General features: G+C 38.2%; 1 protein-coding gene across 1 annotated transcript in view; it reads right to left on the minus strand.

The window, feature by feature from the left end:
• The window catches only part of FREM1 (FRAS1 related extracellular matrix 1), a 53846-nt gene extending 40748 nt beyond the window's left edge, over positions 1-13098 (minus strand). Inside the window, exons 1-2 of the mRNA XM_008567722.1 lie at positions 13045-13098; positions 4801-5268 (exon numbers count right to left, since the gene is read on the minus strand). Coding sequence (XP_008565944.1) covers positions 4801-5265 — 465 coding nt within the window. The 5' untranslated portion in view covers positions 5266-5268; positions 13045-13098. The remainder of the gene's footprint in view (positions 1-4800; positions 5269-13044) is intronic.
• Between the last annotated feature and the right edge of the window lie 5037 nt (positions 13099-18135).

An 18135-nucleotide genomic window follows, 5' to 3' on the forward strand; every position in this document is an offset into this window, starting at 1 on the left:
AGCACCAAAGGTACTGTTCTGATTTAGTTATAATGACTATTTCTTTCTGGGTAATACAGTTATCTTTCTTAGTTTATGCAATGGAATTACAGTATTCCTTTCTAATTCCATCATTATTACTCTTTCATTTAATGCTGAAGTAGCCTAGGCATCTATAACTTTCATCCCATTTACTGTAAAGTGTTAAGAAGAAGCTCGACTGAGTTCAGGATTTGGCAGTTGTATATAAATGAGCTTGCTTTTAACTTTCAAAAAAAGGGGTCCTAAAATATTTTTTGCACAGCAGGGAAACAAATATTCACTATGTTAGACTTTTTTTACTTTACAAACAAGAAATTATGCATGGAGTGTGAGCTCTGAGAAGGTCTTCTGATCATAACTCTACTCACCTACTTGCAGACGTTTAGGGATTATTCCTACAACTGCTTGCCAAATTACTGCCAGCTGAGGTACAACACTGCCCCTGAGCACATATATTGGCATACAAATTTGATCAAAAATGGTTTCAAAGAGCTTTGTAATGTTCACTATCTGCTTCCTAAAACAAACTAAGGAACACATTACATTAAAAAATACCAATTATTAACACTACTATTTCAAGCACTCTAGAAAAATTCTAACCAAGACTTAAAACAGAAGTACATACATTCAATAAAGAGGAAACAAAGTTATCATTACTTATAAGACCATATGCCTGTCTACATAGAAAACCCACAAAACCAGACAAAAAACAACCCAGACCAGTAAGTGGCTGGTTACAAAATAAACATACAGAAATAAGTGGCTTTCATCTATGAACCAATCACAACCAATTAGAAAAATATAACAGGCAAAAACATTTCCTTCATAACAGCTATAACAAACTTACAAGTTTAAGAAATTTGTGAACCTATATGAAAACTACAAATATTTTTACCAAGAGACAATAGAGTTGATCAGTGAAGATAACACACTCCTGTGTAGGAAGATACAGTGTTACAAAAAAATTAATTTTTTCCAAATTAATTTGTAGACCTTAATTTTTATTTAAAATCCCAACAAGATTTCTTTAAAGTGAACATTTTGTGTAACCCTAAAGTTCATGCAGATGAATAAAATTCAATAATATCTAAGAAAGAAGAATAATTAGGGAGGATGAATTATGCTTTAAATATTAAAATATATACCAGTGCCAAAATAGTGTTAAAATTGTTTTACTGGTACCAAAACTGACAGCTTAATAGGTGACCCAGAAACTGATGCTGGAATGTACAAGAATACAGTAATATAATAAAGGTGGCTTCCAAAGCCAATAGGGTAAAAAAAGGATTATTTAGTAAATGGTACTGGAATAAAAGTTCCCAACTTAATTATTTGAAAAAAATTCAGTGAACACCATATACCAAAATGAATTTAAAAATGGATAAAGAGTAAAATGTAAAAAACAAATCACTAAGCTATTAAAAGAAAGTATTAGAATATTTATCTATTTTTAGGATAAAAAGGAATTTCTAAGGATGAACAAATGAGAAAACTATTAATAAAGCTTTATTTGATTTGACTATATAAAAATGTAGAAATGTGAAGCAAAATCAGAAGGCAAACAATCAACTGGGAAACATATTAGTAACAACACAATAGTCTTAATATATAAAGAATTTTATTTAAAAATTTTTAAAAACCCTAAGATGCCAATAAAAAAATAGTCAAAGAAGAATTATCAGAAAAAAATACAAATTACTAATAAACATGAATATATGTTCAATATCACCAGCAATCAAAGATGTTCATTAAAGTAATGAGATATCATTTTTCACCTATCATCAAGATTGGTTTTTTTGAAGATAATCTGTTTTGGCAAAGGAGTGGCAAAACAGGCACCCTCACATGTTCTGAAGCGTGTTAATGGAAACCACCTATCTGCAAAGCACCCAGCTATATGTATCAAAAGCCTTTTACTCTTTCACTCCACAAACATCTGAATGCCCATCAGGTGCTCAGCCATGATGAGACATAACTCTTGCCCTCACAAAGGTGACCTTCTGAGGGGAAGAGACTTTATAAACAGGTAATTACTTATACAACTAACCATGTGATTATAACTGTACTAAGTGTTACTAAGAAATACAAGGTGTTCTGAGATAATTTAATAGTCACATCTGACTTGGGAGAGTGGGGGAGGATGGGTGTAGTCAGGAAAAAATGACGTTTAAACTAAGATCTAAAGGAAGAGGAATTAACAAATTAAAGCTGGGAGAAGAAGAAATGGGAAAAGAGAAGAATGGCTAGACAGGGAATTACATATGCCAAGGCTCTGAAGTAGGAAGAAGCAAATCCCTGAAAATACAGAAACTGAAAAAATGTTTGTTTGGCCTGAGCTCAGGGAGAGAGATTAAGCTGGGCCTTCCACCCTACAACATTTTGGTCTTTAGTCTAACAGTAATGGGAAGCCATTTAGGGGTTTTAAGCAGAGAAATAAGATTAATTTTTTTTTAATTGTCTCTGGTTTCAGTATGAGGAATGGTCTGAGAAGAGAGGGCAGGGGGTGCAGAGAGACTAGGGTAGAGGCTACTGCAACTATGGAGGTGACAGAGAGATGGGTAATGCTGACTAAAGGAGGGCTGCAAAGAGAAGCATTTGGATGCCAGATATTTAGGATGCAAGTCACTGAGTCACAAGAAACCACTCAGGAGAGGCAAACAAAATGACTCAGAGGTTTCTGGTGTAAGGAGCTTCACAGATATTGTTGCTACTGATGATAATGTTCATACCCTTTGGCCCAATAATTCTCCTTCCAGGAAGCTATCCTAGGGAAATAATCAGAAACTCAAAGTCTGTTTGCAAAGATGTTCACTACAGTCTTATTTATAAATTTAAAACTCACAAGCAAAAAGCTTTTATAAAAATAAAACTCGTAAGCAATCTAAATAATCGAAATAGGAGAATATTAAAATAAATTATCACACTACCAAACAATGGGATATTAGGTAGCTATTTAAAAGTCACATTTAACATCAAGAGAAGCTGCTCAGAATATGCTAAGTAAAAAGAAGCAGGCTGTGAATATTAATACAACTTTATACAAAAAGGAAGGGGGATAGTAAGAAATTGGTTAATGAACACAAAACAGCTAGTTAGGAAAACTAATCTCTATTAATGTACAACCGAGCTAGGCATCTATAATTAACATTAATCTACTGCATGTTATCAAATGGCTAGAAGAGATCTAATGTCCTCAACACAGAGAAATGATTATGTTTTGTAATGATAAAAATGTTAACTATCCCGATTTGATCATTATGCATTGTACTCAGATATTGGTATTCAACTCTATACCCCACAAATTTGTGTAATCAATTACGTTTTAATAAAAATAAATAAATAAAATAAAATAAAATACAAAAAAAACAAAAACAAATTAGCAGACTTTGAATAAAGCAAATTTCCCTCCGTAACGTGGGTAGGTCTCATCCAATCAAATGCAGGCCTTAGGAGAAAAAACTGAGGTCCCCCAAAGAGGAAAGAACTTTGCCTCCAGACTGCTTTGGGGCTCAAGACTGCAATATCAATTCCTGCTGAAATTTCTAGCCTGCCACTTGCCCTGTGTATTTGAAACATGCTGGGCCTTACAATTGCATGAGCCAATTCCTTAAAATAAATCTCTCTCTCTCTCTCTCTCTCTCTCTCTCTCTATATATATATATATATACATACAACATATATATACAATATATCTCATATATACATATAGATACATGTATATACACACAAACACACACGTAAACACTATTGATTCTATTTTTCTGGAGAACCCTAAAGAACAGGGAAAAATATGATCATTTCATAGAAAGCATCCTGAAGTAAGAGACAGATCTGTATCTTTTTCGCTTTTGGTGCAAGTGTGCAGAACAGGAGTGCACCACATCTAAAAAGAGTGGATTCAAGGGTTTGAGGGCCAGAACATACCTGATGTATTTTGATTAAAAAAAGAAAAATACATTATGCCCTTCAGGAATCATTGTAATAGCCAACAAATGTGGCAGTTCCATAGAAAGGACACAGCATTTGGGATCAGAAAGGCTTGAGGTCTTTGTGTGTATTTGATCAAATTATTTAACTTCTGAACTTCAGTTCCCTCATCTGTACAATGTAGATAATAAAACTTACCTCTTAAGATCTTTATAAGAATTAAATGAGGTTTATGTAAAGTGGGTCTGACCTATAGTCAATACTAAAATGATTGTAGCTGCTGCTATTACTATGCTCATCATTATTATGCTCTTTGTTTAAGTTTTCATATGTTTAGTTGAAAACCATTAAAATGCCGTAGATGCCATGGACCAATAGGCACCATCACGACAGCATGGTCAGTGATGTCTTGTAACAGTAGTTATAGGACATTGAGTAGCAAATATATCTCAGGCAATATGCTAGTGCCTTGGATACCTAATCTTATTTAATTCTCACCACAATGCTGTAGGCATGTTTTCAAAGAAGGAAAAGTAGATTCAGAAGGGTTAAGAAACTCTTTTACTTTTAAGATCATGCAGCTAATAAACAGTAAAGCAGAAATTCAAACTTAGGTCTGCCTGACTGCAAAGCCCATGCTTCTGGTCCCTTTCTGTACCCGCACTGACTCTCAAGGTCAGTCATTAGCCCATATGCGGGGACCATGTCTGTTTTATTCGTGTTAACATGCCTGGCATGCTGTGAAGTCACAGTCCACATTGGAATGAAAGAGGGAAGGAAATGGGAAATAGTTCTCCTCCAAGTCACTTTCTTCACATTTCTGGCAATGAACAGAGTGTCTATCATACTTGCCTGAATGCGGAATGAAACTGGTTCTTCCCACACTCTCCCATCCACAACAAAGCCTTGGTTTGTCTTGTCTGTGGCCACAAAAGTGAAGTGGTCTGTCTGGGAGTCCCCTCCTGAGTGCTGATAGGCCACATTCCCGCCGTCCACATCGTGCTGAGTGAAGCTGGGTTGAAGCAGCACTGTCCCCCGCAGGTGGAGCTGGCCATGCTGTGGGAGCTGGGCCAAGAGGAAGGTGAGGTTCCCCACAGGTGTGTCAGGGTCGGTCAACTGCAGGAGGTCAGGGGTGAGCAGCCCCATGGCCCCTTTGGCCAGTCTCAACCCCTTGTTCCTGGTCACCACAGGCAAGGCTCTGTCCACACTCTCCAGTGTGATCTCAAACACCCCGTGCTTGGTCTGCAGTCCATTGCTGATGATAAATCTAGCAAAGAGAGGCAAGGCAGCCTTCAGCATGGATTCTTGTGTCACCATCTACTGGAATGAAACGATAACAATACACACCTTTACTAAAGGATATCCTGTGTTGTGACTCAAATGAAACATCAAGGGCAGAGCTTCAGAAGAATGCCTCTATCATTAGACCAGGCGCTGGGTAACGCATGACTTGACCCTTCTACACCCAACAGTGTTTCCTCAACAGCATTGGCAGCAGACTCGTGAGGGGGCAGGCAAACCCTGCCAATGTTCTCAGGCTTGTCAGTGCTTAGTGTAGTTCCTTGCCCCAGATAGGAACTTCGTATCCAGTTACACTCATTACATGAGTGTGAAAAGTGTACTCTTTTTATATATTTATAATTTTGCAATTGTATCTTCTTTGTGGGAATGTAATAAGCTAAACTTTTAAGACTGATAAATAAGGGGCCAATACAATGAAGTGCTGAATAGGCTTAATTTGGCTAATTCATTCCATTTATATGTTTTCGAGGCAAATTTCTTAAGGACAAATCACATTACTCAGCCATGTAATCTTAACTAACTCATCTCCCCTTTCTGGGCCTCATGTTCACTCTTCTGCAAATGAAGGGGATGGACCAGATGATCATTAAGTACCAACCCACTCTAAAATATTATGTGAGGGTCTAATCTCTCACAGTTTACACATGCTTCTACATTTGCTCCTTATAAGATATGTGGGAGTGCTGCTGGACAAGGCTTATTTCCCTGCCTAAAAGAAAAGGACAGAAATAGTGGGATATCATAGTGCAAATAGGAGATGGAGCTGGAACTGGAACCTAGGTCTTTTGACCTTCTGCCTTTGTTCTTGCAGAGTTTTTTTTAAATGCTGGTTTAGTATTCCACCATAAAAGCATTGTGGCACCAAAACCAAAATGATACACATTCGAGGCAAGCAAAACCTCTTTAGAATCTTGAGTTTGTGATTCCATAATGTGCTCCTGATTAGACTGATCACTAAATCACATTCTACCCACTGCAGTCAATCTCACAATAACACTGATATAAATTACCTTTATAACATTTCAAAATATAATTTTTATTTTAAGGAGAATTAAGAAGTATCATGAAATCATGCAAACAAGGTGCACTATGAAAATTCTAAAAAGTTAGGAAATCACTACTATCAAATGGGATTGACAAATTCCCCATAGACCAAAGAACTGTACTTAGATATAATCATAGAGTTTTATTAGTTTTTCTCCATGTACCATAGTTACTAGAAATATTTATGGAGGAGACACTCTTTTATTCCACTGATGTAAAAAGCTGTACAAATATTAGTGGAATATAACAAATTATGCATAATTAATACAACAAATACTATAACACTAAAAATTTTCTTTGGAGGTTCTTTTTTTTTTAACTAGAAAAGTTTCGGGATTTACATTTATGTTACTAATCTAGCAAATTTGCCTAACAAGCTCTTAATTATTTGTGAAATGTGTCTTGTTTGAGGGCTTGAGGGTTGACGCTTTACCTCTGACCATGGAGGAACCTGAAACCAGGTGGCATGAGTGCATTGAGTCCGCCAGCCTGCCTGAGACCAAGGACTCAGGAGGATGCTGGATGCTGGACGAAATGTAAAGGGAGGTGAGTTGGCTGAGTACAGATTCTGTTTTGAAGGCTAGGCTAAAGTTTTTGAGTTTTCTCATTATCTGATTAATTTCTAATTATCTGCCTACAAGGACAATACTATGTGATGCATGAAAAAAGAAATCTATGTACACAAAGTTAAAATTGCTAAGTGAGGGCCGGCCTGGTGGCGCACTGGAGAGTGCGCCGCTTGGGAGCGCGGTGGCGCTCCTGCCAAGGGTTCGGATCCCATGGGGAGACCGGTTCCCGCTCACTGGCTGAGCGTGGTGCGGGCGCAACACTGAGGGTTGCGATCCTGTTACCGGTCAGTAAAAAAAGACAAAAAGGAAAAAAAAATTTGCTAAGTGACCTATAACAAAGTAAATTTTGACATTTCACACCCTTCTTGTAAAGAACGTAACCTGCTTTTTTTTCCACAGCATCATTTTATTTACACTTTGAATAAAGGTACTGAAATACCTTTACAATTGTAGATTGAACAAAATCACATAGTTTCCTTAAACCAACTTGCTTTCCTTTTGTAAAGCTAAATCTTTGATAGATATATTCTAAGCAAATTGGGCAATTTCACTGCTGGATCATGAGGTGTTTACAAAATTAGTTATTTATGAAAAAGAAAAAAGAAGTGAATAGAAAAATATCTTCATGTTCTTCAAACTTTTTACTTGATTTAGTCACTTTGACAGTTTTGAAGGTCAAGTGACATGCATTTTTAGTTATAAAAGTCATGCTCTATTTCTCAGGCAGAGCCTCTGATGGAACTATGCCTTTATTGTATTACTGTTACTCTATTTCCTGTTACTTTTTCATATTTCCCCCTCAGATCCTATCATCTGACCCAAGATAAAGTAGGAAGGAGACTAGATGTTCCCTCAGTGCCTCCAAGTTCTCCTTTTTCCATTTTATCCCTACAAAAATATATTTCACACCTCCCATTCTGCCAGACTCTATTTGTTTCACAAATAAATTGTTTCTCTATTTCCTACTAGATCCCTGTATCAAACGTGCTCTTGTGGAGAGTTTTACATCGGCCACCGATAGAAGACATGTAAGCCTAAGGACATGTATTTTTAGTATTAGCATTAATTATGGAGTTAAAGACATTGTGCTCCATTAAAAGCCTGTCAAATATCAGTGGAGAAGGAAGGAAAAAGAAGGGGAGAGATGGGGCTCAGGAGCAACAAGGTTAAATGTGAGCTCCAGGGAGTGCCAGGGGCTCCATCAGAGGTGGTCATTTTGACTACCCGACTGACATCCCCCCTAGAGACTGAATTGCCTGATGGGGTCCTCACAGTTCAGCCTCAGGACGGCCACATTTACTGTATGCATGCGTGACCTCTGTGAGGGCACTGAATAGCCTTATGATCCAGACCGTCCGTCTCAAACTCCTCCCTGCCTGGTCTGGCCACGTTGGAAATAGGCAGCCTGCCATCAGACAGATGGGGACGAGGGCAAGCAGGCCAGGGACCATGGAAGAGTAAGAAATATGTTTACTGAGGCCAGTGCTCCCAGCTGGGACACTGAGGCAGCTGTCTGCACTGACCTAAAGCTAATAAGCCAGGGTGAAAAGGATGCGGTCTCTAAACATGGCTGGATCCAATACATCATTCCACGTTCATGAGTAACAGGGCAAACCACTCACAGGCAGAGAAACATTATCTAGGAGAGAGACAGAGTGAATGGTTATGGTTGGGTTCCCAGTCAAAACAAAGCTAGCAGAACAAGTGAAACAAGGCCAGAGCTGGTTGTGTCTGCAAACACTGACCAGATGATCCTCCAAATAGTCCTGTCCCTCCACACCCCAAATTCCTCCAAACATACTCTCAAGGTTTAAAAGAATAGGGCCACTGCTATGTTGGTATACATTCTGAGGTGAAGAATCTGGTAGTATTGAGCTAGCAGCTCCTTCTGTGGATCCATTTTGTTTGATTCCCCTTATTATGCCCCTCTGAGAAGAGATGCAGCCAAGATGACCACTGTTCTCATGAAATTTGGGGAATGACTTTGAGATTTGTCTGGGGTGCCTTCCTGGTCTGATTTCACCATTACCACCGTGCTTTCAAGCTTTCTGCATTTCCTGGCAATAGAGTTGGCTGAAGAATCTGCCATCTGTCATGGCATTTAAAAGATAAAAATGGAACCATAAATAGTGCCAGCTCCTCAGAAAAAAAAAGTCCAGCCGGCATGTCAAAATGGAGGACATTAGCATGTTCTTTTAGTACCCGGCTGCCAGCAGCTGAAGTCAGCTTGCTAATCACTTGGTGTCATCTGTCCTAGAATGTGCTGCCAAATCTTTCTTCCAGGCCAGCAGCACCAAACAATGCAGGAGAAATTTATGGTTCACAAAATATTTTCGCAGAAGGTAAAATCTGACCATTAAATTCCCGTTTAATTAATGCTGCCATATCTTACATAAAAAGAGAAGAGGGAAAAAATCCTCTGTCACAGAATTTATCACTTCTACCCAGCCAAATTCTTTGCCAAATTTAACAGCAAGCAACATAAATTTAGGTGATTAGATTGGTTGCCTATATTTAATTTTTAAAAAGCACCATGATCGCACTTTCATTAAAACAGGTTTTCAGCTTTGGTTTAATGCCACTTGACAAACAACGCAGCAGTCCGTGACTGGGTTAGCGGAATGATGAAATTAAAATGCAGGTCTTGGGCAGATGCGAGGCTGTTCCATTATAAATATGTAAAACTGCTAGCCAAATAACAGAATGACACATTGAGAAGGGTCCTTCCCACAAACGCATGATTCTCCACAAATTTTCGGTACAACAAAGTATAATGGAAAGAACACTCCACTGGAAACGAGCTCTCAGCCGCACACTCAGCTCTGATGTTCAGTTATGTCAATTAATGCAACTTCCTTTGCCTCTTGGAGCCTCAGTTTTCTCATGTGTAAAATGGGAACAACCGCATCTGTCTCAAGACAGTGGTATACGGAGTAGGGGAAATAACACACAAAAAAGGGCCTGGCACACGGCCTGAGGCACTGCAGGTGTCCGGGCAGTACTAGCTTTCCTACCTGTAAGCAAAGGGATAGGACCAAATCAACGCTTTTCAGCCTTTATTGTTTGTTTTCTCCCTGTAGCCTGTTTCCTAATCTTGAGTCATTCAAACACCACCATTATTATTTTTGCCAAATGCTCGTACTACCCGTTCTCTTATGATTTACTATTTTGCTTTATATCAATTCACTTTTCTACTTAAATAAATGTGCTTCAAAGGAAACCTTTTAATACTAATAACTGGAAGTTTTAAATACTAAAAACTTAATTACCATAAATACTACAAAAATAAATACAAGAAAACAATGTGTTTAATTCTAGCTAGATACGGTATTGTTGCCTGATGGCTTGCAGCCTAAGACCTGTACTCTCTTTGTTAAAAAGGGACAACTGTAAATATGAAGAGGTATTGAAGGTATATTAGCACTAACCTGAGACTGTCTTCCTGAACCAAGCAGAAGGACAGAGAGAACTAAAAGAGAGTAGTTTTTCACTCTTGACTCCCTGTTTTTGACTGCCTTGTGCCTGTACCAGCCCACATCTTTTTGCATTTTTGTATCACTGATGGTACAAATCACTGGCTTTGGGAAATAGAGCCACAGCCTTCTTGCTAAAAGAAAACCTTGAGGTCTGGCTGGTTAGCTTAGTTGATTAGAGCATGGTGTCATAAAAGAAAACCTTGCCTAGAAGCCAAGTGTGCAAAACAATCTAGAAAACAAACCATCAAAAACCAAAACAAAACAAAGCTTGATCAGTAAATTGGGGTGAGAGTCCCAGAGTCCCACCAATTCAGCCTCTTCCTTTTCTGTCTCTGGGAGGCCCTGAGAGGGCTTCCCTAAATTCTCCAGGATCCTAAAAACACTTTGAACTATGGACTGGACCAGACCGGTGATTGCTAGTCCTGACAGCATCAGAATTGCCTGGAAAGCTTTTAAAAACACAGATTCCTGGGCCTGAGACTGGACTTATCAAAGTCACTTCTCTGGGATGAGGCCCCCAAATTTGTATTTTGTAATTCTCCCAGGTAATTCTCTGTAGAGATTCTTGGGATAAATGAATTTTAAAATGCAGTCTAATATGACTTTCTATGGATGCAAATTAAAATTTTTTACAGTATCCCCAATCCTCACATATGGAGATTTTGTTTTTTATTCTCACCATCTGATTAACACCTAACCTTTATTCCTCAACGTCTCTATGTATTCATTCATTGGCTTCTCCAGCAGGGTCACTGGTTTCTCCAATACAGCCATTAATGTCTTCAGCAGACTCTCCTATGGGCATTGACTGGGGGAAGCAGGAGTGGAGGGAAGCAGGAGAGAAAAACAAGTTCCAGAAATGGATGTAAAATTAAAAGCCCTGTATCTGATATACATGTATTAAGCCAAGAAGCACCCAGCCTCCATTAACAAAGAGGAAAAAAAGAATGACCATTGCTCCTCTCTGTAACTTCTTTCCTCCTGCAGGATCGTGCTTGGTGTTGTAAAGGTCAGAGGTAAAAAAGGGGCCAAGGAAAATATATAATAATTAATGAGAAAAATTACAGTAACAGTAATAATAGAAGCAGCTAATACTTATTTAGTTTTTCCTAGGTGTCAGGTATTGTTTTAAGTGCTTTACATGCATAGGCTTACTTAAACCACCCTGTAAGGCAGATGCTATGAACATCATTTCATTTCCCAGAAGAGGAAACAAGACACGGGAGGTCATGTGACTTGATGAAGGCCACAGAGTTGTGAGCAGAGAGGCAGGAATTGACCCCCAGTCTGTACCTAACAACTGCAATATCCCACTTCTCCAACAAAAAAGCCAGCTTAAAAAGGAATCCTCACATCTAATGTTTTAGTTAATGCCTAACAGTCAAGCACTGAATCAGTTAAGATATTGATCAATTGAATGATTACCTGCTTGTTAAGGGATGTTTACCAAGAGAAAAAAGATGTGAGCTCAAGCTTCCATAGATTTTTGGCTTTACAATCGGACTATTCAAATTATCTTTCAGAAATCATTTTAAATGTTAAAGAAGGAAGCATAATCACCTATACCAATGATTTAAACCATGTTTACCATAGCAGATATATTGAATTTAGATAGGTAAAATGTATGGTAGAGAAAAGTGCTATTTGAACATGGATGTTAGTTATATTTGATAGCATATGGGAATCCACTGAATAATACAGGAGTATGCTCCATTTATGCTATTTTATAGCACTCTTTAGAAGGTCGTATTGTGACATGGTGAAAACTGTACCAAGGGCCAGATGCCCTGTGTGCATGGCAGACAAACCAACGCTCCCAAGGCCTCCTTCTTAACCGGTAAAACTCATGGCTGGATTATGTATCGTGCTCCCCCAAATGCTAGCCCAAGATTTCCCATCCTCATCCCTTAGAGTCTGTATTTCTATCAAGGCTCTCAAGTTCGGCCAGCTTTGAGAACTGCTGGATGATAAATCTTCTATAGTTTCTCTTGCTTTATGTGATCTGAAACAAATTTCCACATTTTGAATGAATGTAGACTTCCATTAATGTTGTATCTTTGCTTTTTCACCAGATTATTATTCATTCCAAAGATTTATTTGATACAGAATCCTTGAACAGGTGCACAGCCCCCAATTATAACATTGTTTCTATAGGAAAATATGATCCACTTTATGACAACATGATTTATGATACAGTTACCAGAACACATTGTGTTAAAAGGCAGTGTCTGCTTCTGCTGAATGTTTACTAATAAATGCCTTTTCCTGAGATAGAAAAACATACTAAAAAAAGAGGGAAATTACTTTTGCATGTCTGTCCTTAGCTGGGGCCCTCAGCTCTTCACGTCCCCCATGACAGAAGAGCTTGCATTTAGGTCTGCTCATTGTGTTCATTTTTCAGCAGCAGGACCTAATTTCTTGCCTTGCTGCTGTCATTTTGATTGTGCACCTTCACGTTTCATACAGCTAGACAGAAGAAAAACAGAGCTAAACCAGAGCTGGAAAAAAACTCATTTTTTTTCTCCATTTCTCTTTTTTTAAAAAAATAAATTTTACCGTGTATACTTAAGGTATACAACATGATATTAGGAGATACATCTATTTAGTAAAATGGTTACTTTTAGTGAAACACATTAACATTTCTCTTCTTCTCTTTCTAAACATTAATCCAAGGAAGGGATTCAGAATAGTTTCCATGGGCTCACCTGAATGTGTCACTGGGGACAGCCGTCTTGCTCTTATGTACATAGCAAACTGTCTGTCCTGCTATGTCCATTTGGCTGAAGCTTGTAATGGGGACTCCAGGATAGTGGACATATTCGACCTGGCCATATCGTGGGGGTGAGGTGATGACATAGAGCAGTTCCTCAGGCTTGTCTGTTCCATCCACAGCCATGAGAGTGGTGGTCGTCAGGAAACCTCTGGAACCTTTAGACACCACGAGTGGTTTTGTGAGCATGACAATTTCACCTGCATGGCAAAAGAGGATGTGGTCAAAAACCATATCAAAAAATATATAATATCCAAGGTAAAGCTAAAAGATAAGGGCCAAACTGTACAAAAATCAAAACTAACATGACATAGAAAGGTTTATATAACTATTATTAATAAAAGAATTAGGCAAAAGTCATGAGCAGCTATCTCACAGAAGAGGAAACTCATGTGGCCAATAATGATATGAAAAGATGCTCAATCTCATTAATGATTGAGGAAAAACAATCAAGATCAAAATAAGTTGCCATCTTGTAACTGTTTGATTGATGTAGAAGCCTGTACCAAGTATTGAAGAGGACGTAGATCAAGAGAATTGTGCATACAATTCTGGAGAAGCTGTACACTGGTACACAATTTGGCATTATTTTGCAAAGAGATGAATATTCACATACACCTTGACCCAGCGATTGCACCCCAGCTATGTACTCAAGAGAACCTCTTGCAGTTGTACCCCAGGAGACACGTACTGAAATGGTCACTGTGGTACTGTTTGTAATTGACAACCCAAATGCTTTTTCAAAAGGTGAATGTCGAAGGAATACCTGTTCCCCAATGTTCACTGCAGCACTATTTACAATAGCTAAGAGTTGGAACCAGCCCAAATGTCCATCATCAGATGAGTGGATATGGAAAATATGGTATATCTACACAATGGAATACTACTCAGCTATAAAAAAGAATGAAATACTGCCATTTGCAACAACATGGATGGACCTAGAGAGAATAATATTGAGTGAAACGAGTCAGGCAGAGAAAAAGAAATACCACATGTTCTCACTTATTGGTGGGAGCTAAAAATAAGTAAATAAATAAAAACAAAAAAGCATACACAAGAGGTTTCACCAGGAGCAAAAAATGGGTCTGAGAAGAGGAAAAACAATAAAAACTAGCGCGGATGGGGAGGGGAGGGAAGAAGACACAACAATTACAATTCCTTGAAATTGATAGGACAAGCGAACAGATATGAGGTTGTTGGGAGGGAGGGGGGAGACGGAGGGGGGAGGGAGGTTTCGGTAATTGGCCACAATAATCAACCACGTTGTATTTTGACAAAATAAAATAAAATAAAATATATTAAAAAAAACTATGACCTATTCATAAAACTGAATTTCCTACAGTTGCAAAATGAATGGTCTACAGCTACGAGCAACAACACAGATGTTGCTTATTAGCATTTACTAGTTGCATGAGCAAGTCAAGAAAACTGTAAACAAAAGTAAGAAAATAATACAAAATTCAGGATGGTGGTTTTCTCTGGAGGATGGGAAGAGCACATAGGGTGCTGTCCCCTATTGTTAGCATTCCTGTCCTTAAATTGTGTGCAGGTTGCACAAGTGTTCATTATATATTTTTAAAAGAATATGTGCTCATACACTCATGTTCACAGCAGGATCATTTATAATAGCCAAGAGGTAGAAGCAACCCAAGTCCCATCCATGAATCAATGGATACACAAAATGTAATGTATATGAGGGTACTTCAAAGAGTTCATGAAAAAATTCCTATTATCTTTTAATTCTATTTTTCCACAACTTTTTGAAGCATGCTTATATATACACTGTAATATTATTCGGCCTAAAAAAGGAAGGAAATTCTGGCACATGCCACAACATGGATGGACCCTGAGGGTATTGTGCTGAGTGAAATAAGCCCCTCACAAAAGGATACATACTATATGATTTCATTCATATGAGGAGCCTAGAGTAGTCAAACTCATAGCAATGGAAAATAGAATGGTGATTGCCAGAAGCTAAAGGGAGAGAAAAAGGGGGGTTGTTATTTAATCTGTAGAGTTTTAGTTTCACAAGATGAAAAACTTCCAGAGATTGGATGCACAACAATGTAAGTATACTTAACATTACTGAACGATACACTTAAAAATGTTTAAGATGGTAATTTTATCTTGTGCATATTTTACCACAATTTTTAAAAAATGTATGAATGAGTGTATGAATAATAAGGTAGAAACTGGTCACACATGAACCAATGATACAGTTTTACAAGGAAGGATTATAATCCAATTTCATTCACCTGAGGTCCATTAAAAAGCAATCATATCTAAAACACAGAGCTTCTACTTTGTGTCAGGCACAGGACTCAGGAGTCTTACATTTTCACACCAATCTTGTGAGGCAGGGAATTTGAGCAATCTTGTGAGTGAGGTGTAGAAATGCTAACTAACCTGCTAATGGTCATACTATTAATAAAAGGTGGAGGTGGAATGGGCACTCAAGCCATCTGACTTGAGAGTAGAGCTCTCAAACATTTGGTTACTTTGCTCCCTCTTTTTAGTACACAGGGAGTTCTTATAAATCAATACCAAAAGGGTGAATACCCAAAAGGAAAAATATGTGAAGTAAATGCTAAGCTATCTCAAATTTTAAAAATACAAATGGTCAATAAAATTTTGAAAAAACGTTCAGTCTCATGAGGAACAAAAATGAAAATAAAACATTAAGATGGTATAATTTTAGACACGTTCTCAATGAGGAGCAATTTCGCCCCCCAGTGGGCATTTGGCAATGTCTGGAGACATTCTGGGTTGTCATCACTGGGGGGTCACTACTGGCTTCTAGTGGGCAGAGGTCTACAATGCACAAGGAAATCCCCTGAAACAGAGAATTATCCAACCCAAAATGTCAACGGTGCCATGACTGGGAAACCCTGCTTTAGATGACCAAACTGGTCTTTGGGACATGCTACCCTTTTATCTCAATATGCTGTGCAACTTTAGTCCTACGTAGAATCAAGGACTATCGTAAAATTCAATCAAAACTTGAGCTGCAGGTGCTACAGAGGGAAGCGAGATGAACATACCAAGGAAGTAGAATGAACAAGGCTGAAGAAACAAAAAAGCACATACAAGAGGTTTCACCAGGAGCCAAAAATGGGTCTGAGAAGAGGAAGAACATCTGGCTCTTGCCTCGATGCAACTTTTCGGCACTGTAAGGGCAAATATGGATTAGGGTCAACTATAGCCAATGTCCCCCTAAACTCCTCCCAATGACATCTGTACCATTTTGCCACTGGGCAAATCAGAAGACACAATGCAACTGGAAGGTTTAACGTTATTTATAACAGCTCCCAAATGGAAATAACACAAATGCTCGATATCAAGGTTATGATTAAATCTGTTTAGTATAATTTTATTTAGAGATAAACAACTATGATTGTAAATTTATGCAGCAACCTGAGAAAACTCATGTTCAGTAAACAATTACAACAGCAATAACAGAAACAGGAGGCAACACTGTACAGTGATAAAACACCACTGTGTAAAAAGAAACAGTGGAGAAATTCTGACCTTCGGAAAATGTTAATAGTTCAGTGGATCTCCTTGGTGTAGGTTTTCACAAATCATTTTTAAAAATCAGCATGTCAGTTGTGGCAGAGTCAGGCGAGGTACTCACCACATGCACGTGACTGTGATTCAGCCACTGGAATGTGCATGAGAAAGGCACACTACCTTCAAGCCTCATCCATGAAATCCTCTCATTTTCCTCCACATCTCACCTTCTGAGTGACTCTAAGCCTTTCAGAGATGAAGGAGTGGCTAGCTAGAAAGAGTCTCCAGATGACCGTGTGGTACAGACCTCTCCTCCATTGCTATGAAACTATGAAAGCCAATGAGAAGACAATCTACCCCGATACATTAGTTGTCTTCCCTAAAATATTGCCTGCCTTACATTTTGCCAGGACATATACTTATGATGAACATAGTATTTTGCAGAGAGAAATAAATGTGTATAGCAACATCTAGCTTATCTGAAAGTCACTTAGACATCTTCAAGGAATACGTTTTATAAACAGGAAACAAGCAAATAAAATATATTATTATACTGCCCAAAATAAACATCTCAAGATCAACCGAGCTGACTTAAATATATATATTTTTAAAATTTCAGAACAATTTTAATTCTATCACATATGAAGTAAGATTTTTATGTAGCTTTGAGCTTCCTGGCAACCAAGGCAAAAAAAGGAAAGCATTCAGTCAATCAAGCATTTACTAAGGATATAAGACTATGCTTGGTCCTGGAAATATCTAGATCCTGGCACTATATAAATGACCAAGATATGATCTTTACCCTCCTCATATAAGCTGTGAGTAAAATTATGGGGTAGTGACAATTAGGCATCAAGGGCTTATACTCTCCCTTGCTGAGGTTTTTTTTTAAACTCTCCTTCCATTTATAAGCTGCTGAGTTGTATTATACAAATAAGTCTGCTTAATTAATTCAAGAGAAGCTTATTATCTTACAGTGTTTTCCCTTGTCCCTAAAGAGTACACATCAGTACTTTCAAAGTAAAAAGAGCAACAACTTCCAACTTTTCAATGACAAATTCCTTTTTCTTATCTTTAAATTTTTTTTTCCTTTTTGTCTTTTTTCGTGACCGGTAACGGGATTGCAACCCTCGGTGTCGCGCCCATACCGTGACTGGCAACGGGATCGCAACCCTCGATGTCGCGCCTGCACCGTGCTCAACCAGTGAGCGGACCGGTCTCTATATGGGATCCGAACCCTCGGTGGGAGCGCCACCGCACTCCCAAGCGCCACACTCTACCGAGTGCGCCACCGGGCCAGCCCTTATCTTTAAATTTTTTAATGCATTTATTTTATTTCTCTTTTTATTATTATATTGAAAATATTTTTCCATCAAAACTCCATTTCCAAGTGATAGTTGACTTCCTAAAAATAAAACTAGGTTATCACATCAGTTTGGTAAAATTTTACTTAAAGCAAAAAATGCTATCCATTAATCTAGCCTGTGCAGCCATATTGTGGGCAATGCTGGATTTC

The sequence above is a fragment of the Galeopterus variegatus genome, unplaced genomic scaffold (genome assembly GCF_000696425.1).
Source record: "Galeopterus variegatus unplaced genomic scaffold, G_variegatus-3.0.2 Scaffold338, whole genome shotgun sequence".
Taxonomy (NCBI): Eukaryota; Metazoa; Chordata; class Mammalia; order Dermoptera; family Cynocephalidae; genus Galeopterus; species Galeopterus variegatus.